At 43.5% G+C, this 24,155-nt stretch overlaps 1 protein-coding gene across 1 annotated transcript in view; it reads right to left on the bottom strand.

Annotated features, from left to right (window-relative positions):
* The window catches only part of LOC144504280 (actinia tenebrosa protease inhibitors-like), a 56,194-nt gene that overhangs the window by 7,176 nt on the left and 24,863 nt on the right, over positions 1 to 24,155 (bottom strand). The window contains exons 7-8 of the mRNA XM_078229382.1: positions 5,547 to 5,723; positions 592 to 666 (exon numbers count right to left, since the gene is read on the bottom strand). Coding sequence (XP_078085508.1) covers positions 592 to 666; positions 5,547 to 5,723 — 252 coding nt within the window. The remainder of the gene's footprint in view (positions 1 to 591; positions 667 to 5,546; positions 5,724 to 24,155) is intronic.

Here is a 24,155-nt window from a genome sequence, read left to right as displayed (position 1 = left end):
TAGTGCGGACAAATGGTCAGTCCATCTTAGCCTGTCGTGTTAACATCCTTTCAATGAAGCTCTTTGTTTGAACCTTCGAGGCCTGCAGCCTAACTTTTAAAACCAGCACATAGAAAACCAGCGATGAGGTGGTCGGACCACATTTGCAGCAATACCAAAGAAAAGTGGTAAAAATCCGATAGCATTGTAGACACCCGACAGAAGAATATACAATTGAAATCATCGTTACATGAAAGCTTTTGATTTGATTTGATTTGATTTATTATTGTCACATGTATTAACATACAGTGAAAAGTATTGTTTCTTGTGTGCTATACAGACAAAGCATACCGTTCATAGAGAAGGAAAGGAGAGAGTGCAGAATGTAGTGTTACAGTCATAGCTAGGGTGTAGAGAAAGGTCAACTTAATGCAAGGTAGGTCCATTCAAAAGTCTGACAGTAGCCGGGAAGAAGCTGTTCCTGAGTCGGTTGGTACGTGACGGAAGGGAACCAAACAATGGTCGAAGCCACTGGGGGAATGAAAAAGAATCAAAGATTCTGGTGAAAACAACTTTGGAAAACAGCTCGCCACATCCTCTGCCAGAAAATACCTGTAACAATTCCGGGAGCATCGTGAGTACCAAGCATCCCACAACAACAGATCCTGAACTGGGGGTTTTGGAAAACTTGAAAAGAAACAGAAGAGAAAATGCTGGAAAATCTCAGCAGGTCTGGCAGCATCTGTAAGGAGAGAAAAGAGCTGACGTTTTGAGTCCAGATGAAAGAAACAGGCTGAGCTTTGTTTTAACTTGTTTTGGGGAGTAAAGATGCAAGGTAGTGCTAAAGAATGACATTATTCTCACACAGGCCCTTTCCATAATAAAAATGATGGGAGTCCATGATGCCATGGGACTGTTTGATGGGAATAAGGGGTGATGGAACTCATATACAGATAGAATCGTCTATTTTGTCCAAGCAAACAAGATAGTGGCATATATAGTAGTCTCAGCTTTCCTGAGCATAATAGGGGAAAAAGCATTTAACCTTCTGAGAAGTGTGGTACAACCAGAATGCGGTCACGGGCATTCGGCCTCTGATATTCGGGTAAGCGTTCTCCAAGGCGGCCTTCGCGACACACGACAGCGCAGAGTCGCTGAGCAGAAACTGATAGCCAAGTTCCGCACATACAAGGACGGCCTCAACCGGGATATTGGGTTCATGTCACACTATTTGTAACTCCCACAGTTGCGTGGACCTGCAGAGTTTCACTGGCTGTCTTGTCTGGAGACAATACACATCTTTTTAGCCTGTCTTGATGCTCTCTCCACTCCCATTGTTTTGTTTCTTAAAGACTGGATTAGTTGTAAGTATTCGCATTCCAACCATTATTCATGTAAATTGAGTCTGTGTCTTTATAAGTTCTGTTTGTGAACAGAATTCCCACTCACCTGAAGAAGGGGCTTAGAGCTTCGAAAGCTTGTGTGGCTTTTGCTACCAAATAAACCTGTTGGACTTTAACCTGGTGTTGTTAAACTTCTTACTGTGTTTACCCCAGTCCAACGCCGGCATCTCCACATCATGACAACCAGAAAAGCCAGGCATGAAACCTACAATGAAATAGTGGAAATATTGCAGGGCCACTATTCACTAAAACCTTTGGTCGTCGCAGAAACATTTAGGTTCCACAAGCATAACTAACAGGGACGTGAATCAATCACACTGTTTGTAGCTACCTTGAAGAGACTAGCTGAATACTGTGAATTTGGCGATGTCTTGAATGACACCATTAGAGACAGATCAGTCTGTGGCTTAAAGAGCAAGGTTATTCAAAAGCGGTTGTTAACAGAAAACAACTGGAACCATAAAGGAAGATTTGGAAGTTGCTGTATCCATGGAATTAGCAGCCAAAGAGGCTCAAAAGTTGAGTTTGAATGCAGGAAACCATAAGACGTTGGCCAAAAACTGAACACAGATAAGGACCTGTAATTGCCATCGGTCGTGCAAAAACTGGACACTCAGCAGCAGATTGTTGGTGCAAAGACATTACGTGCAGGAATTGCGGCAAAAACGGCCACATCGAACGTTCCTGTTAGGAAAAAGAAATTAGTTTCAGGCCACATTACAAAAAGCAAAAAACAAATGGAAAGCTGAATGAGAGAAAAATTATCCATGTGGTACAAAAATGGTGCAGAAATGAACAAGAGTCAGTCCGAAGATGAACTGTTGGGTATTGCTGGTGCAACAAACTGTTACTAGGCTACTCCTTTGCTGGGGAGATTTGCTAACGCTACTTGGGAGGGTTTAAACTTATTTGTCGGTTGGGGGGGGTGGGGGGGGGGGTGGGTAGGGCCCTTAAGAGTAGTGAGACAAAAGGGACGTTGATGCTAATACAGAATTTAAAGAGAGCAAGTAAAATAGATAAGGCAGGCATGAGCATGGCAGAGAACAAGGGAAGGCTGATGAATTAAACTGTATTATTTTCAATGCAAGAGGCCTGACAGATAAGGCAGATGAACTCAGGATATGGTTGGGCACATGAGACGGGATATCATAGCTATTACAGAAACATGGCTGAGGGTGGAATAGGACTAGATGTTCAATGTTCTGGGGTACAGATGCGATAGGAAGGATAGAAGGGGAAGCAAGAGAGGAGGGGGAATTGCATTTCTGATTCGGGAAAACATCATGGTAGTACTTAGAGAGGGTATTCCTGAGAGATTGTCCAGTGAGGCTATATGGGTGGAACTGAGAAACAAGAAGTGGGTGATCATTTTGATGGGATTGTACTATAGGCCCCAAATAATCAGTGGCAAATTGAAGAGCAAATATGTAGGGCCATTGCAGAAAGCCGCAAAAATAATCGAGTTGTGGAGAATTTTAACTTTCTAACCATAGACAGGGGCTGCCATAGTGTTAAGGGCTTGGATGGGGAGGAATTTGTTAAGTGTGTTCAGGAAAAATTTCTTAATCGACATGTAGATGGCCCTACTAGAGAAGGGGCAAAACCTGACCTCCTCTTGGGAAGTAAGGCAGGGCAAGTGACTGAAGTGTTAGTGGGGGAACACTTTGGGACTAGTGACCATAATTAAAAGAGACATTGAATAGACTGCAGGGACATGGGCTGCAGATTAGGAAAGAGAAATGTGAGATTTTCAAGGACTCTGTCAAATATTTAGGATACGTTATTGACTGGGAAGGAGTGCCTAAAGCGCTGAAGAAGCTGGGGGCCATCATGAAAGCGCCGAGACTTGAAAACGTGTCCCAGCTGAGGTCATTCATGGGACTCATAAACTATTGATGGCAGTATCAATGACAGTATCTCTTGCTTATCTGTAGATATGAGAAGTATCTTTGATACACAATTGGTCATACCAAATGCCTCCATTGAATGCCAGGCTCAGACTCTGAGTCTTGAGGGGTCCTCGCTGGTGCATATTCCCCAGGTGAAGCTAAGTACAGGCTGCAGATGCCTCCTACAACAGTAACTGTGTAAGATTTTGGGACCTCACTCAGGGATTCCATCTATGGCTACAGCTCATTTACAGAGGTGGATGTTGATAGGGCGGCACGGTAGCACAGTGGTTAGCACTGCTGCTTCACAGCTCCAGGGTCCCGGGTTCGATTCCCGGCTCGGGTCACTGTCTGTGTGGAGTTTGCACATTCTCCTCGTGTCTGCGTGGGTTTCCTCCGGGTGCTCCGGTTTCCTCCCACAGTCCAAAGATGTGCGGGTTAGGTTGATTGGCCAGGTTAAAAATTGCCCCTTAGAGTCCTGGGATGCGTAGGTTAGAGGGATTAGCAGGTAAATATGTGGGGGTAGGGCCTGGGTGGGATTGTGGTCGGTGCAGACTCGATGGGCCGAATGGCCTCCTTCTGCACTGTAGGGTTTCTATGATTCTATGATTCTATGATATTGTCGGGCGATTTGTATGAAATCTGCTACTGCCAGTCAGATCAACATGCAAATGCTGATGTGTTATCTAGGCTGCCCTGAGTGAGGTCCCAACATCTTGGTCAGCAGTCTGTGTTTCATCAGTAAGACAAACTTCCTGCCATACACATAGTGATGAAACTTGGTAACCCTAAAAATGATGCTAGTGCCCCCTTCTGCATGCAAATGTGAGTGCATTATCTAGGCTTCTGTTCCCTTGTCACAAAGAGGTCCCAGATGAGATTATCCAGATCATATACTTTTTACAAGATGAGAAGTTGCTGAGGTGAAACACGCAGCACAAAAGAATCCCATATTGAATCAAGTGGTAGACCTTGTGCACAAGGGAAGGACAAGCCGATGGAAGAATCCGGAACGAAGGCTATATCTAAGCTAGCAGTGGGAATTGGCAGTGCAGGATGGTTGCTTGTTGTCAGAACTATGTAAGTGCTGAAGATATGAACAGTATAGGAAGTCACAAGAGATGATGATGTTAAGATGTGTGTGAGAGAATTTCCCTTCTGCTGGCAGTGTGTGAGATCCCTGTTGCCTGTAACCCTGTGAATGCGTGATGGCCTTTTGAGAGTGTGCATTGGGAGTGAGGAAAAGGCTGGCTTACCCTGTTGGAGCAGATCAGATCATTCAGAACGTCCTTGGGTGAAATCTCACTTCCAAATTGCTCCCTTAAACTGAACCCTTCACTGGCTCAATATCCAGAGATTTGCTCAGTGAGATTTTAGAATGATAGGGAGTGGGATAGCTTGATCTCGGTTTCGGAAAAGGTTCGGCACAACATCGTGGGCCGAAGGGCCTGTACTGTGCTGTACTGTTCTATGTTCCTATATTGGATAGGCACAGGGAGCACACTAGAAAAGCTAGAATGCTCAGACTGTTCAGAAAACAATTTCTTCACTTCGCGTGCAGTCTCAGTAGCAGCCTCTAACCCCGCACTGTGCTCCTCTGGTGTTGTTATTTAAACCACCATTATGTTCCTTCAATGACCCTGTCACAATTGTCTCATTCCTGTGAAGGCTCTGTGACTAATATTAAATCAAACAGGCAGCAAGATATCACGGTCATTTGGCAATTTGATTGCCACAATGATTTCATAATGCTGTAATGTGTCTTTTGGAGATTGCTGCATGGTTGCCTAATCTTACGAAATATATTCATCATGTATTGGGCATCATCAATACAGGTGGAGCTGGAAGCAGATTCCCATTTAGAATCATTCCCAATGAAAGGATGGGAATTGACAAATTTGAAATCATTCTTGGGTATGTGAATTCAGAAACAAAATGTAAAGCTAGTTTTCAGAAAATATTAAAGCAGTATCATTAGATATAAACCTGTCAACAGAACGAACTGACAGAATATTTTGAGGATATTTTTTTAAAAGCCAGAATGATAAGATTGACAGAAATCCATTTCACACGGGAATTAACACAATTTTATATTTTGTTCCCTTAATTGATAGTTTGAAAAAGCCAATTGGACAGTTCAGGTTTTCAGCTATTCAATTCCAATAAACCGGAACTCTTCCCCTCCCTGTCACATTTTCTCTTCCTCAAATGACCATGTCCTGTTGACAAAGCTGCACATTACCGAACAGGAAAAGATGCTGTAACAGAGACTTACATTTATTTGGTTCACAATGCATTAGGCAAAGGTCCAGATTAATAAAGTTGTTTGCATTTCCACCACAGCCTCCATATATAAATGGCTCACATGCCTTGGTGCGTTGATTGTAATAATAATGATGGAATTGTCCCTTACAAATTCCTTTATCCTGCGGCAGTTTGCAGGTTTCTTTGACTAGAAAATTAGAAATTGTTTAATGTAATTTCTGTAAAATGCATAAAAATTATCAGAGTAAACAGATGATGACGAAAATAATATCACAATAGAAATCTAAACCATTACCGGATAGTAAACACTCTCCAGAATGTGGAATTCAGAAAGGCGGCTGACCTTTGCTGGTGCTGCATCAAGTGTGTGAGAACTGTCTTAGCTCCCTGAGCTGGGAAGAAGAAAATCAGCCCAGTTTCCACTTGTGATCACCCCCAGTGACACCAGGTAGACAATGGGCCCGATTTTACCATTTAGAGACTAAGTACCGGGTGCGGGCGCCAAATAGATCCGAGCCCGGAGGCGGCGCTCCAGCGCGCCCATACGCTTTTTTCCAGCGCCGGTCCAGTGGGCGGGGCTTAGCACCGCCAGAACGATAGGAGCTCCGAACTGCGCATGCGCAGTTCGGAAAAAATCTGACAGAACGCGCCCGGGCGTGAAAAAAAAAGCAGAGAGCGGAGAGAGCCTCTCTGTCATTCATCCTCTAGTCGGGGGCGGGAGGAGGGGGGGGGAGGGGAGGGGGTGTGACTTATCATCCCCTGTGGGGCGGTGGGAGGGGAGGGGGGGTGTGATGTCTCATCCTCTTGGGGGGGTGGGAGGGGAGGGTGGGTGTGACATCTCATCCTCTGGGGGCTGGGAGGGGAGGGGGTGTGACTTATCATCCCCTGGGGGGGGGGGGAGTGGGAGGGGAGGGGGGGTGTGATGTCTCATCCTCTGGGGGGGGTGGGAGGGGAGAGGGGTGTGACATCTCATCCTCTGGGGGCTGGGAGGGGAGGGGGTGTGATTTATCATCCCCTGGGGGGGTGGGAGGGGAGGGGGTGTGATGTCTCTTCCCCTGGGGGGGTGGGGGGGGGGGGGGTGTGACATCTCTTCCCCTGGGGGGGTAGGGGGGAGGGGGGGGGGGTTCCGCTGCCTGAGCGCAGAGTCGCTGAGCAGAAACTGATAGCCACGTTCCGCACACATGAGGACGGCCTAAACCGGGATGTTGGATTTATGTCACATTATCAGTAACCCCCACAGCTTGCCTCCTGGGCTTGCAGAATCTCACTAGCTGTTCTGTCTGGAGACAATACACATCTCTTTAACCTGTGTTTAATGTTCCCTCCACTCACATTGTCTGTATCTTTAAGACCTGGCTGGCTGTAGTATTCGCATTGTAATCAGTATTCTGTAACTTGATTTTGTCTGTTTGCACTGTTTGAGAGCACATTTCCACTCCATCTGACGAAGGAGCAGCGCTCCGAAAGCTTATGGTATTTGCTACCAAATAAACCTGTTGGACTTTAACCTGGTGTTGTGAGACTTCTTACTAATGATTGGTGACAGGCTCCTCAGTAAGTCACAGTGCAGGAGCTTCAAGAAGGGGAGCTCAGATCTACATAGAATATCAGAACAGCAACATCAAATGGTTCAGGATTGGGAGGACAGGGATATCAACACAATGACTATGGAAGTGAAAAGGTGATTGTGAAAAATAAAAGTTCACGGTGTAGGGAGATAACAAAAAAGCATTGATAGAAGATTGGCCAGCTGAAAGAAAACAAGGAGTAGGCATAAATAAATCAGTAGCTGATTGACAGGATGTGATGGTGTGTCACAGGGATCAGTGCTGGTACCTCAACTCATTACAATTGATCTGAATGTCTTGGATGATATGATTGCTAAAATTACTGATGACACGTAGATCAGAAAGTAAAGTGTGAAGTGGACATCAGGAGACTACAAAAGGTAGAGTAGGTGAGTGGGCAAAGAATTGTCAAATGGAATATGATGTGCAAAAATGTGAGGCTGTCCATTTTAATAGGACCAGTAAAAAGAGGCATGAGAGATTGCAGTGCTCTGAGATGAGAAGGAAATGGGTGTCCTGGTGCATGACTTGCAAGATGTTCAGATGCTAATGCAGCAATTAATCAGCAAAGCTGTTAGAATGCTATCATTTATTGCAGGATGAACTGAATTCAGGAATAGGAAGGCTATATTTCAATTATACAGGACATTGTTGAGGCCACTTCTGGAATGCAGTGTACAGTATTGGTCTTCCTATGTAAGGAAAGAGCAGTGTTAAGAGCAGTTCCGAGAATGTTTACTGGATTAATACATGGAATGGGCTAGTTGTCTTAAGAGGAAATGTTAGACAGACAAGGCTTTTATCCCCTGGAATTTAGAGGAGTAAGGGACAACTTGATTGAAACGTTGTATTATGCTGAGGGGCCTTGACAGGGTGAATGTGGAGAGGACGTTTCCCCATGTGGGAAAATCTGGAACTCAGGGTCACTGAGTAAAAATAAGGGACGCCTATTTCAGACAGAAATGAAGGTTTCTTTTTCTCTCAGAGGGTGCAAGATTTTGGAATTCTCTTCCTCAAAAAGCAGTTGAGGCAGAGCCCTTGGAACATGTTTAAGACAGGGGCAGAAAGATTGTGGAAAAGCAAAGGGGAAAGGATATCGGTGGAGGCAGGAATATGACGGTGAAGTTAAATGCAGATCAGTCATAATCTTACTGAATGGCAGAGCAGCTGAGAGAGATCAAGTGACTTACTCCTGCTCCTAATTGATATAAAGTAAAGTTTGTGTATCAGTCACAAGTCGGCTTACATTAACACTGCAATGAAGTTATTGTGAAAATTCCCTAGTCACCACACTCCGGCACCTGTTCGGGGACACTGAGGGAGAATTTAGCTTGGCCAATTCACCTAACCTGCATATCTTTGGACTGTGGGAGGAAACTGGAGCACCCGGAGGAAACCCACGCGGACACAGGGAGAATGTGCAAACTCCACGCAGACAGTGAACCAAGCCGGGAATTGAACCCGGTCCCTGGCACTGTGAAGCAGCAGTGCTAACCACTGTGCCACCATGCTGTCCCCATGTCCAGTTGTGAACATTGCTCCTTGATATTCAGCAGCATTAGCATCGCTTCTTACGGTGCTATCAATATCCTGGGGTTTACAATTGATCAGAGACTTAACCGGACCAGCCATAGACATACGATGGTTACAACAGCAGATTGAAGACTGGAATCCTGAAGCCAGTAACTCATGTCTGGACATGGTACAAGTCAGGAGTGTGACAGAAAGCTGTCCAAATGACTGCAACTCCAACAACACTCACTAAACTCACCACCATTCAGGACAAAGTAGCATATATGATTCGCAGCCCATACACAATCTTAAATATTCACTCTCTCCATCCCTAGCAGACAGTGGTAGCATGGTACCATCCACAGGATGTTCTGCAGCATCTTGCTATTAATCATTTAACAACACCTTCCAAACCGGCAAACTCTGCCATTTAAAAGGACAAGGGCATAAAATGCATGGTCCAAAGATGTACAGGTTAGGTGTATTAGCCATGCTAAATTGCCACTTAGTGTCCAAAGATGAGTAAGTTAGGTGGAATAGCCATGGTAAATGCATGGGGTTTCAGGGATAGGGCTGGGTGGTGGTGGACCTGGGTAAAATGTTCTTTTGGAGAGTTGGTGCAGATTGATGGGCCGAGTGGCCTCCTTCAGCACTGGAGGGATTCTGTGGTTCTATGGTAACACCATCACTTGAATATTCCACACCAAATCACTTGCAACATTAACTGACTTCGGTCTCCATTCATTAACTGTCACTGGGTCAATAACCTGAACTCTCTAACAGCACTGTAGGGCTACCTGTACCACATGGGCTGCAGTGGTTTAAGAAGGTGGCTCACAAGCTCTGCCTCAAGGGCAATTAGGGATGGGCAACAAATGTTGGTCTTCCAGCAATACCACATCTAGGAATGGTGAAAACAAATAAGGAAATCTCCACATTTTTTCCATTATTCATTTCTGTTGCTTTACCAGCAAATCGGACAGTAAATTCTAACCCTGGAGCAGCCGATCTCTGCTGTTAACACAGGAGGTTGTGATAAACCTGACTACCCAGCTCAGATTCAATTCCAAGACTTGTTAATTTGAGCCCTGGCTTTGTCCCTCAAGGCCGTACACAACTATTTTTCTTCAAGATGGCAAATGTTTTTAATCCTTGCTATTAAAAATTTCTGAAAATAATCTCAATTTCCACAAATTAGACTATTTTGAGACTATTACCTGTCTGCACAATGCCGAACTGTGGAGCCAGCAGCAAGATGCTGCAGATCACAGTGAAAAGCTGCAACTCCATGATGCTGACAGAGTGAGTGAGTTGTGTTGTTTCGCTGTCGATTCCTCGCTGTCACTCGTGACTTCAGTCTGCACTGGGTCAGCGGAATCAAGTGGATTCTTCACTATCTGATTGAAGCTCGAACCTGGTACATTTATAGAGCTGGTGTTCTGGCCACTGCACTCAGCCTGGCTCAGAGATGCGCCAGTGTGACTCATACTGGAAAACCAAAGGCTCCAACTTTAACTATGTTAACATTTTCTCAAACCACAATAAAGTGCAGTCAATGATGCAGATAACTTTCACAAATTTTAATGTCCCTGGGACATGTTTTATATCAGTCCAAAGTAATTTAGCCTTTGTTCTGTGCATTTATGTAACCCATGGTATGGATGACTTTACATTTCAGACCATTTAAGCATTTTTTGAATATGCATATTCCATAATTATGGAAATAAGAAAGCAAGTGATTGCATAGATGATGTGAATTAAGCGAGAGAAATACACACGATTCCTGTGTTTGTATTGGATTATAAATGGAAAGGAATCTAACACTACAAAGAACCCTTCGGATGTAATGATTTAAAATGAGTTCTTGGATATTTTTTAATGTAAGCTTCAACATTCCGTAGCTTTAAACACAAGGGGGTAGAAATTGATCTCGGGTGGGTCTGTGCAGCAAAAGGAATGGTGTTGGACCAGCTACATGTTAGACTCAGTGCCCAATATTCAGTCTCACTGCAGTCTATGGAATTGAAGATCAGGCCACGTGTAGAGGAAGCGATGGAACTGATGTCACTTGTCTTGCACCATGATCAGAAACAAATTTCTATCCCAATGTGGTGGAGGTGATAACTGTGTTAATAGCTGCAGATTTCACACAACAAGCATCACATACCATTGTCAAAGATGAGGTTCGGGTTTAATATCAGAGTTGGATCATTTATGTCACTTGGAGAGTAATAAGGAAGCACCTTTCACAGGAAGAACTGTGGAAATATGGAGCAATTTTCCTCAAAGTTTCTGGATATCAGGTCGAGTCAATTGGAAAAATCTATGATTGTTAGATTTATTCCAAGTAAAGGTATCAATGAATACAGAACAATGATGATGAAATGAAATTCAAATAGCCATGGTTAAAAGTTGTCTGGTGAAAGTATGCAACATATTGCCAAGGATGCAGTGGAGATGAATAGTTTGGGAAAATTCAGATTGCGGTATTTTGGTGAAAGGAGCAATTGGTTGGTAAGAAATAAATGTAGAAGAGTAAAATTCAAATATAACACCTCAGCTCAAGCTGGATAAAGGCGAACCTGTAGATGAACTGTATTTGCAATTCCACAAGGCATTTGATAAGATGCCACACAAGGAGTTTCTGTGCAAGATGAGTGTGTACGGTGTTGGGGTGTTATATTCACAAAGATACAGGACTGGTTAACTCCAGGAAACAGAGTTGAGATCAATTGGTCATTTCCTGGTTGGAAAATACAACTAGCAGAGTACTGCAGGGCTCAGTCCTCGGGCCTCAACTATTTATGACCTACAATAATGACTTTGATAAAGGGACCAAATTTATTTTAGTCAGGCTTGTTGATCACAGAAAAAGAGGTAGGAACAGACGCAGAGGGATATGGATATGTTAAACGTGTCAGCACAATGTTTGGCAATGGAATATAATGTGGAAAAATATGAGGTTGTCCACGTTGGCAGGAAAAATATAATAGCAGAGTATTAATTAACTGGAGAGAGACTGCAGAATCCTGCAGCGGCGCCTGGATGTCCTTGTACATGAATTATAAAATGTCAGCTTATGGGTACAGAACGGAATGAAGAATTCATTGGAAACTGGTTTTTACCACAAGAGGAACGGTGTAGAAGCGTAGATAAATTTTGCTCCAACTGTACAGGGTGTTGGTGAGGCCACACTTGGGGCAGAATCGTGTGAAGCTGCTGGGAGTTGGGAGTGAGGTGGACACAGGCATTTCATTGTGCGGGAGGCTGAAAGACAACTTCCCAACAGCGGGATGAAACTACGGAATAAAGTTGTTGTTGGATTGATGGTGAATTGAGCTTCCTGGTTGCAAATGTCCAAACTCATTTTCAATACATTTATCTGTCAAACAACTGCATTCAAAGGCAACCTCACCATAATTAAATATAAAGGGATATGGTACAGAGGGATATGGGCCAAAGGCAGGGAATTGGGACTCGCTTAGTGGTAAAAAAAAGGGCGGCATGGACAATTTGCCTGACGGGCCTGTTTCCATGCTGTAAACAGCTGTGACTCTATGACTCTATCTCCCCTCAATCTGGTGGCAGCACAGATCTGGTGGCTGTCTGCCACTAGTATTATGGATCAGGCACAGGGGTGATGAACATATCACAGAGATGTCCGCACAGTCGATGGAGGATGTGACGGCCGAGGCCCCTGAGAGCCAGAGCACTGCTGCAGACCAGGCTCATCGCGAACCTCGTGCTGATGACCTGCCTCAGGGATCAGCCGCATTGGAGATGCAGTGAGAGGCAGCAGATCATCTGGTACAGAGGTCAGAGGTTATGTGCCGCCTGAGCAAAAGGTGAAGGAGTTCATCCAAGTTCTGTTCTGGCTTCAGCTCATGAACATTTGACTTCCTCCATGGAAATGTTGCCTAACATCACGGAGAATCAGGTCCAGCAGAGCACTGAGTGGTTACTGGACAGGTGCTCGGACCTTCATTTCATTTTTCTGACCATGCACTCTAGACAGCTGTGGCTCAGTGAGAGGGGAGCGAGACAACTCGATCTCTCCTCAGGGGCCCCTTCTCATCCCAGATTGAGGAAGGTGCCATCACACACTGACACAGTGACAGAAACTGGCACGCTAACCCAGTGTCTCAGGACTCTAAGACTGCCTGCCTCTCCTCCTCCCCTCTGTAGGTAAGGCCGAGAAGGATGAACCTGCGTTTGTACAGGAGATTCTCAGCAAGCTGGAGCCGTATAGGCCTCGGAACACCAGAGGATGACAGCCACACTCATCTCAGTCAACAGGGCTCAAAGGCTTCAGCAAGTTATCTCCATCTCAGCTGTGAATGTTGGGGGTTCCCCGAGTGTTAGGACATGAAATTTGAAAACATTGTAATGGTACCAAGGTGGCATGTGTGTGTCTTCATCATACTATAACACTCCCCAAAGCCCAATCATTAACTGCGAAAGTCCTGCCCTGGTTCGATTTTGCAAAATGCATCACCTTGCATTTATCTAAATTAAACTCCATCTGCCATTCATTAGCCCACTGGCCCAATTGATCAAGTTCCCATTGCAATCCTAGATAACCTTCTTCACTGTCCATTATGCCACCAGTCCTGGTGTCATCTTTAAACTTATGAACCATGCCTCCTAAAGTCTCATCCAAATCATTCCAATGAATGACAAATAACAGCAGACCCAGCACCGATTCCTGAGGCACACCGCTGGTCACAGGCCTCCAGTTTGAAAAACAACCCTCTATAACTACCAGAGATGGATGTCTTCTGTCATCCAGCCAATTTTGCATTGGCTTGATAACTGAAGGCATCCATGACAGGTTACCTCACCCTGGATCACATGAGATTTAACCTTCTGCAATAACATACCATGCGGAACTTTGTCAAAAGTCTTGCTGAAGTCCATGTAGACAACATCAACTGCACTACCCTCATCTTGTGATTTTCCAATCACAAAGCCATGCTGACTGTCCCTTATCAGTCCTTGCCTCTCTAAATGGCTGTAGATCCTGTCTCTCAGAATACCTACCAATTTACCCACTACAGATTTTAGGCTCATCGGCCTGTAGTTCCCAGTCTTTTCCCTGCAGTCCTACTAAAACAAAGGCACAACATTTGCCACCCTCCAATCTTGAGGCACCTCACCTGTGGCTGTCAATGATTCAAATATCTCTGCTAGGTGACCCGCAATTTCCTCCCTAGCCTCCCACAACGTCCTGGGATACGCTTCATCAGGTCCTGGGGATCTATCTACCTTGATGCGCTTTAAGACTTCCAGCATCTCCTTCTCTGTAATATGTACACTCCTCAAGACATCACTACTTATTTCCCCAAGTTCCCTAACATCCATGACTTTCTCAATAGTGAATACTGATGGGGTTGCGGCCCTAGTGGAACCTGGGTGGGATTGTGGTCGGTGCAGAGTCGATGGGCTGAATGGCCTCCTTCTGCACTGCAGGGATTCTATGATTCTTCTAAATATTCATTTTGGACCTCCTCCATTCCTTGTGGATCCGCACAAAGATGACTTTGTTGATCCTTATGAGGCCCTACTCTCTCCCTGGTTACTCTGTTGCCCTTTATGTATTTGTAGAAGCTCTTTGGATTCTCCTTTGCTTTATCTGCCAAAGCATTCTCGTGTCCCCTTTATGCCCTCCTGATTTCTGTCTTAACTCCACTCCTACACCCTCTATATTCTTCAAGGAATCCAAATGATCCCAGCTGCCTGTGCATGTCATACGTCCCTCTCTTTTTCTTGATCATGACCTCAACATCCTGAGACATCCGGGGTTCCCTAATTTTACATGCCTTGTCTTTCACTCTGAAAGAAATGTGCTTATGCTGAACCCTGGTTAACGCACTTTCGAATGCCTCCCACTTACCAGACGTCCCTTTGCCTGCCAACAGATTCCCCCAACCAACTTTCGTAAGTTCCTGTCCAATATCATCAAAATTGGCCTTGCCCCAATTTAGAATTTTAACTTTTGGGCCAGACCTATCGTTCTCCATAGCTACCTTAAAACTAATGGAATTATGGTCATCAAATCATAGAATCATACAGCACAGAAGGAGGCCATTTGGCCCAGCAAGTCTGCACCAACCACAAACCCACCCAGGCCCTATCCCCATAACCCCATCCATTTACACTTGCGAGTCCCCCTGACACTAAGGGCAATTTAGCATGGCCAATCCACCTAACCCACACATCTTTGGACTGCACCCGGAGGAAACCCACGTAGACATGGGGAGAATGTGCAAACTCCACACAGACAGTGACCCAAGCCGGGAATCAAACCCGGGTCCCTGGCGCTGTGAGGCAGCAGTGCTAACCACTGTGCCACTGTGCTGCCCCACAAGGGATCACTTTGGGACCATGGTCACTGGTCCCAAAGTGATCCCTCACTAACACTTCTGTCACCTGCCCTTCCTTATTTCCCAAGAGGAGGTCACATTTTGTCCCCTCTCTGGTCGGGCCATCCACATACTGAATAAGAAATTCCTCCTGAATACATTCAATAAATTTCTCTTCATTCAAGCCCCTAATACTACGGCTGTCCCAGTCAATGTTGGGAAAGTTAATGTCCCCTAATATTACAACCCTATTTTCTTGGAGCTACCTGTAATCTCCTTACATATTTGCTCCTCAATTTCCCGCTGACCAGTTGGGCGCCTATAGTACAATCATACCAAAGTGATTTCCCCCTTCTTATTTCTGAAAAAAATGGCAGCATGGACAAGTTGGGTCGAAGGGCCTGTTTCCACGCTGTAAACCTCTATGACTCGATGACTCTATGAGATCTACCCATATAGAATCAGTGGGTGAACCCTCAGAAATGTTCTTTCTCAGTACTGCCATGATGTTTTCCCGAATCAAAAACACAACTCCCCCTCCTCTGACCTCCTGTTCTATCTTTCCGAGAGCATCTGTACCCTGGAACATTGAGCTGCCAGTCCTGCCCCTCCTGGTAGTATAGTAGTATAGTGGTAACGTCTCTGGACTTGTAATTCAGAGGCCCAGGCTAAAGCTCTGGGGACATGTGTTCAAATTCCAACATAGCAGCTGCCAGAATTTGAGTTCAATTAATAAAACCTGAGATTATCAAATAGCCTCAGTCATTGCAATAATAAAACTGCCATTATTATTATCAAATCCCATCCCCTTTATTAATAAGATTTAGGGAAATAAAGTTGCCATCTTTACCTGGTCTAACCTGCTCGTTACTCCAGATCCACAGAAATGTGGTTAACTCTTAGGTGCCATCTGAAATGTTTGTTGAACACATTGTTGAACTTCTCCCACTCTTGTTTCCATGATAATTGAAAATCCCAGCACAAATCCACTTCATCACAAAGGCCACATTGATCTTAGCATATCCACTGCTGAAACCTTCATTTATATTTTGCTTGTTCCAGACACTCCTGGTTCCATTCAATCTATTCCCTCTCATGAGCTTTCTGGTATCTGGACAGTTTTTATTCTCTGCCTCTGCCAGTTCCCCGGCAGCAGCGGGGGTAGAACGTGAACTGTTCCTCTGATGAGTTGAGTCCTGAGCCATTTGTTGCTCCTGCCCTTGCTTCACACAGTCAATGTTTGGTGTATTTTCTTCTGTGTGGACCTGCCTGGCTTCCACTGTAAACTAAGATGGGGGCCAAATCTGAGCTGGTGCCTGCAAGAGTCAGGTCAAATTCAATTCAATTCTGCTGCTATTCTCTTCCTCTGTTCCCTCAGGATCTCACAGAGTTCATGAAAATTATGATGGAAAAATGGACATTAATCTTTGCAATGGAAGGAAAATATGTTTTGGCCAAAATAAAAGGCATATTTCAGCAAGTTGATGGTCCTCCAGCAGCAGATGATGTTAGTCTTGGTGTACACCCTGTGCTACAGGCAGACATCAACAGAAACCACTGCAAACTCTGACAAAGTGTCATCCTGACTCGAAAGGTTAGCTCTGTTCTCTCTCCACAGAAGCTGTTGGACCTGCTGAGATCTTCAAGCATTTTCTGCCATTGCATCACTTTCCTGATCTGCTCTGCAAAGGGACATCCCACAAGGAGGTGAACAATGGTGTCTGCACACCACAAACCCTTCAAGGGAATGTATGGTGCTGCCAAGGTTCCCGATCTGCACAGAGGATCTGATGGTGAGGGCTCTTTTCACCAATAGCCAAGATATGTTTGGTGCTTCTTTGTAAGTTCTGATGACGAGGCATTCTGAAAAAGGACTTTGATAGCCTGGTTAAGATGACATCTGATTGGATGCATCATCTATTTGTCCCACAGGCTCTTAAGGGTATTCCATGTGGAAAATATCTGTTAGATATTCTATGGTGAAAGATATATTTCTCCATAAAACTTTCCACCAGGGTTATGTGATGCAACATGGTCCAACTTAATGGAATGTTATGCTGAAACATGGCCACACCTGCTCTTTGCAACAGCATAGTGTCACTTTACGTTTTTGGATGGAGGATCCACACATCGCTTCATGTAGCTGCACACAAAGTTGGCCACGAGGATGAGAATGACATTGGCTATGTTTCTCCCCACTCTACCTGGAGATTTGTCCGTAGTGTCCTTTCAGGCACATTCCAACTTGGACCTCCAGATTAAGTGGGAGACGGCTCATGTGATCACCACACCACTGTAGGAATGTTTGAAGCAGACCTGCACCTCATACTGCAATACCGAGGTCCCCTCATACCCATGACCAGGTTCTTACCACAGTGGAGGAGTGTCCCTACTGCTTGCCTAATTTCTCTCACTTTGGCTTTATTCTTCTCTTAGTTTCTAGTGCACAACCTGGCCCTCCAAATCATATCCTCAGAGCATTCAAGTAATCTGACCTGACTGTGAATGGGTGAAGAATCAATTGGCTCAGTTGCCAAAGTCTTCATTCTTGACACAGTTCATAGAATCATAGAAACCCTACAGTACAGAAAGAGGCCATTCGGCCCATCGCATCTGCACCGACCACAGTCCCACCCAAGCCCTACCCCAATATCCCTACATATTTTACCCGCTAATCCCTATAACCCACTCATCGCAGGACACTAAGGGGCAATTTTTAGCATGGCCAATCAACCTAACCTGCACATCTTTGGACTGTGGGAGGAAACCGGAGCACCCGGAGGAAACCCACGCAGACACGAGGAGAATGTGCAAACTCCACACAGACAGTGACCCAAGCTGGGAATCGAACCCAGGTCCCTGGAGCTGTGAAGCAGCAGCGCTAACCACTGTGCCACCGTGCCGTGCTATTGTCTTCCAAGGCCACTGTTTGCAGTCATGGGCGTTCAGCTTCTGATCTTCAGGTAAGCGTTCTCCAAGGCGGCCTTCACGACACACGACAGCGCAGAGTCGCTGAGCAGAAACTGATAGCCAAGTTCTGCACACATGAGGACGGCCTAAACCCGGATGTTGGATTTATGTCACATTATCAGTAACCCCCACAGCTTGCCTCCTGGACTTGCAGGCTGTCCTGTCTGGAGACAATACACATCTCTTTAACCTGTGCTTAATGCTCCCTCCACCCACATTGTCTGTATCTTGAAGATCTGGTTGGCTGTAGGGATTCGCATTCTAATCAGTATTCTGTAACTTGATTTTGTGTCTCTGTGCACTGTTTGAGAGCACATTTCCACTCCGTCTGACGAAGGAGCAGCGCTCCGAAAGCTAATGGTATTTGCTACCAAATAAACCTGTTGGACTTTAACCTGGTGTTGTTAAAACTCTTACACTGTTTGGAGATGCAGGTCTGAGTGAGAATGAGTATCGGATCAAAGCAGCAGATGACAATGTTGTCCATGTAAAGGGAGTGGAGCTCGGCAGCCTTTTGGCCTGCATCCTTTCTCATTGACTCAGCAAACGTTCAATATCCCACACAAACAAGACAGAGGAGAGAGGACAACTTTGTCTTTTTTCAGGTTTGATCAGAAAGATATTCAACTCTCACCCATTGAGTGAAACTGTATAAATGCTGCTTGCACCGAACATTTGGATCTAATTGTGGATTACCTGCCAAACTCCATTTTGGAGAGCATGTCCTTCATGTCAGTTTGCAATATTCTGTCAACGGCCTTATCTTAGTCAAAGTTAATGAGGCAGATGCCCATCTCCTGCCCCTGCACTAAGGTGCTCGTGTCCCAAAGTAATATGATGTCATCAGAGATCAGCTTGAAAATATAATTAAGAACGATTAGATATGCAGTTGAGAATTCAGATTAATTCTAAATACCCAACAAGAGGATAATTAGCATCGAATGTTTTAATATGTGGTTTGAGAATAACACAAAATATTTAAGTAACAAATTAATAATGTCTCTGAGAAATGAATTTATAACATGCCAGTAAAATGAACGATGTTTTATTTGTTTAGTGTGAGTTAATGTAATTAATGTTAATTAGTTGAATCTATGTAATTAATGGTAAGAGAAAGCTTACACAAGCTTTTTTGAGTTGGAAAATGCATTATTATAATTCTAATGTTACCACTAAAAACCAAAGAAACTTCAATATTGCATCCATGAAAGATACCAGCACAAGTCAGGCACCAATTATTCAACAAAGTAAATTGCCCGTGTATATCCAGGCCGGGGGAGAATGCCACAAGATAAAGTCATTTGGTGTTCGAGCCAGTTTAAACTGGTTAGAGAAATGCTGAATCATAAGAAGCCATTTTTGGGAGAGAACTTCCATAAAACGGACAGACGAATGACAGATCAATATTTTAAGTGTCAGATTATAATTCAGCATCAAAATGATCATAAATGGATTGACATGTTGATTATTAAATTAAACTCTGTAAATTAATTACTTGGGTGCATTTTGAGATAATTGAGAACCAATCTTCTGGTACAAAAACGGAGATGTGTGGAGAAAACTCAGTGGTGCTGTTGTGTCATTGAGCCTACCTTGTATCTCTCCTTTGGCCGAAGTCTTTGTTTGCCCGTCTATTGTATGTTTTTCTTTGGTATTTTCCATGTTTTTAATAAAACTAGTTTTAAAAATAAAATTTTATTACACTTTGAAGGCTGAATTTTATTTACCTTTGCAAGAGTTTACTTATCAAAGTTGCTTTTTAGAACTTTCTGAAGTAATCCAGCCACCTAAATAGGAGTCCCCACTTGATATATATTTCTATTTTATTATATGTACACATTTAAAATAACAGTCCAAAATTAATTTCAAATGGGAACCTCATCTTATAGTGATCCTAGTTGGAGACAGTGGTGTAGCTGCTAATCCACAGATCCAGACTAACACTTGGGGAACCATGAATTCAAATGCCATCACTTTGTAGAACAGCTAGAAAAGCAGTATTTTATTGAAATGGAGAGAGATTGCAGAATGCTATGATGTAGAGGGACCTGGGTGTTCTTGTGCTTGAATCACCAAAAGTAATTAGGAAGGCAAATGCAATGCTGGTCTTTATTGCAAGGGAAATAAGCATAATATTAATGTAATGTTAGTCTCCCTTTAAGAATTAAAAAAAAAATCATGCTCACAGCCTTATGTGATGTCATTGGTGGGAGGAGGAAAAAAATTGTGTGCAGCTCAGGTGACAAGGGTTGATTTTTGTTTCATTTTGGCTGCTGTGTTAGAAACTCAGCTAAAAGAAGTCTCTCTCTGTTTTTATTTTGAAAGTTTTACCAGTTAGATGAGAGTAAATTTTGTTTGGCATTCTGTAGTAAAGAATCTATGTTTTTGGGGAGCTCAATTCTACAAGCTGCTCTGAGTTTTCAAGATCATTTGAAATCTGCCTTCAACCCAGGGAACTGGATTGCAATATCATGTGAGCTTTAGCCTGTGCAGTGATAAATCTCTTTAAAGGGTTTTGTTTATTGGATTTTGGTTTTAATTGGAATGCATTAGAGATATTCATTAAGAGTTATACATTATAGTGTTGTTTTGTTTCTTGTTTGTAATTGATAACAGTTTTTGCTTATTTTATTACTATATTTACTATACATGTTAACTATATTCTTAAATAAGCTTTGTTTGATAAAAGTTCCCTAGTGGGTCTCTTGAATTATACCTGATGTGAAACATCTCATACTTATCCTGGATAAATTCATGATGAACACCTATGATTCAGGCGGCTTCATAAGTTTGGAGTTTCTAATCTGAACCATACTTGATACAATTGTACAATCAATTGGTGTGAGTACCAGGTACATACACTCCGAGAATATCCTGTAAATACACACTGAGGATATCATGTACATACACATTGAGAATACCATTTATATTCACACCAAGAGTACCATGTATATACGCACCGAGAATACCATGTATGTACATATTGAGTGTGCCTTGTACATGTTACACACATACTGAGAATACCATGAACATGCGCACTGAGAATACCATGTACATACACAGGGAATGCACCATGTACACACATACCGAGAGTATGATGTATATACACACCAAGAGCACCATGTACATACACATTGAGAATACAGTGTACACACGCACCGAGAATATGATCTACATACACACCAAGAGCACCATATATACACACACCAAGGACACTCTGTACATACACACTGAGAATACCGTGTACACACACACTGAGAATATGATCTACATACACACCAAGAGCACCATATACACACACACACCAAGGACACCCTGTACATACACACCGAGAGGACATTGTACATACACACTGAGAATACCATGTATACACACACCAAAAGTACCATGTACATACACACCGTGCGCACCATGTACATACACACCAAGAATACCATGCACATCAACACTGAGTGTACCATGTACATATATACCGAGAATACCATATATACACACACCAAGTGTACCATATACATTAACACCAAGAATCCATGTACATACACACTGAGAATACCATGTACAAACACACCAAGTGCACCCATGTACATTCACACTGAGTATACCATGTACATACACACCGAGCATACCACGTAAATACTCATCAAAATACCATGTCCATACACACTGAGAATACCATGTACATACACACCATGGGTACCATGTACATATACACCGAGAATACCATGTACATTCACACCGAGAATACCATGTACATTCACATAGAGAATGCCATTTACATTCACACCAAGAATAGGATGTACATACACAACAAGAATACCATCTACATACACACCAAGTGCACCATGTACATTCACACCGAAAATACCATGTACATTCACACCGAGTATACCTTGTACATACACACTGAGCGTACCATGTAAATACACATCAAAATACCATGTCCATACACACTGAGAATACCATGCACGTACACACCAAGTGTATCATGTACATACACATCGAGAATACCATGTACATACACACCGAAAATACCATGTACATACACACCAAGAATACCCTGTGCATACACACCGAGTGTACCATATACATACACACTGTGTATACCATGTACATACACACCGAGAATACCATGTACATACACACCAAGTGTGCCATGTACATACACAACGAGTATACCATGTACATTTTCGATCACCTGGCTTTGCACTCTTGCATTGGGAGCAGTTCAGAAAGGTTTCATGGGGCTGATCCCTGAGATGAGGTGTTTGTCTTATGAGGAAAGGTTGAGCAGATTGGGCCGATACCCAGTAACCCTATACAGTGACCCAGGAACTGGCACGCCAGCCAGCAATGTGAATTAACTTGCCACTCACGCTCCGAGTCATCGGGCCAAAGAATTCTACCCCGAGTTAGACAGGATTCAACGGGCCTCACTGACTGCAATAAATCCTATAATGGACTTCAAAAAACATTCACTCCAGCCTGAAACACGTTTCAATTTATTCATATTGGAAAAGCAAAAAGTTGCAGCTGCTGGAACAATGAAATAAAAAGTATAAAATGATAGAAACACTCAACAGGACAGAAAAGTTTTATTTTAAAGTTTATTTATTAGTGCCACAAGTAGGCTTACATTAACACTGCAATGAAGTTACTGTGAAAATCCCCGAGTTGCCACATTGCAGAGCTTGTTTGAGTATACTGAGGAAGAATTTATCATGACCAATGCACCTCACCTGCATGCCTTTCGGACTGTGGGAGGAAACTGGAGCACCCGGAGGAAACACATGGAGACAGGGGGTCCGGAGATGGGCGCTGGCTGGTGGGGTTGGGGATCGGGAAGGCCAGAGATCAGGATGTTTGTGGGGTAGGCCAATGACCAGAGGTCAGCAATTGGGAGGCCAGCAATGTGGGGGGGTCATTGCGCATGGCTGATCTGTGCACTGACAGATTGGCACATGCGCAGTGGCCCACTCAGCACTCTGCTGCCGGCCTCTTGGGCGGGAATAGGCCCCGTCCACTGCCTTTCAGAGTGAATCACATGATGGCACTCTGCATTGCTCGGAGTGTCAGAGATTCGTTCAGGCATGTACGCCCCAAAAAACGGGTGGCAAATGCTCCTGTTTTCCAGCCCATTGGGCTCTTAGTTTCGTTTTGGGAGAATCTCGGCTTTTATCATTCAAGAAAGTTATTTCATTACCTGTCCTTTTAAAACAATTTCTTAAGTGAAATTAGTGACACCAGACAAATGTAACAGAATCAAAATCTGGAAAGATCTTTATTCTGCGAATACATCGGGAGGTACAGATGTCAATTGTATCTCCTCTTTTCATGATCAAAACACGTGGAGGAAAAATGCATCTCGGTCTGGATTTTTAATCAAGATTAAAATATCGGAACTCAAGACCTGGATTTTCTCACTAAGAATAATCAACATTTAATTTCTCATCTTTAGATTTTTTAGAAACTGAGTTTTTGATTGTATTTTAATGATCATTCTCTCTGGCGCAGCAGGAACTTCCTTCATTTTCACTGTTTTCCTGTCACCTGCCAAAAGGAAACAAAAAGTCAAGGATAAGAAATATACGGCAGCGCTCTGTACACTCATTATATCCAACAATGCTGAGTTAGGGATATTTAACCATGGAATCGACTTCTTAATATTCTCTCATAATGTGCTCAAATACCTCATCAGGATTTTTTAAAGAAAAGATCACTCCAATAAAACATATCACAGATTTATTTGATTTGAACCTGGTATTCTAGAAGGATTCAAATCATTCAGTTCAAACACAAACATCTCCTGGGATATATTTAGCTGGTGTCTCTCTGGCAGATTAATATTCAGGGAAGATGGTTACAATGGACAACAATAAGGAGAAAGCTCACGATGTCAGACTGCTTAGTTTATCACAACAGTCACAATTCGCAGTTATTTTCTACTTGATGTACATTTTGATCAAACCTTTATTCAAAGAAAGAGGGAGAGAGAAAGCAGGAGACATCTGTCACAGAGAATATGTTAGAAACTGTTGCTAAAGATGCTATAGCAGGGAACTTGGAAAAGTTCAAGGCAATCAGGCAGAGTTGACCTGGTTTTGTGCAAGGGAAATCATATTTAACCATTTTCTTGGCGTTCTTTGAAGCAGTCTTGTGGGGAACAAATGGATGTCCTGTACTTATATTTCCAGAAGGTGTGTGATAAGA

The sequence above is a fragment of the Mustelus asterias genome, chromosome 2 (genome assembly GCF_964213995.1).
Source record: "Mustelus asterias chromosome 2, sMusAst1.hap1.1, whole genome shotgun sequence".
NCBI classification, from domain to species: domain Eukaryota; kingdom Metazoa; phylum Chordata; class Chondrichthyes; order Carcharhiniformes; family Triakidae; genus Mustelus; species Mustelus asterias.
This window is presented reverse-complemented; position numbering and strand designations above follow the sequence as displayed.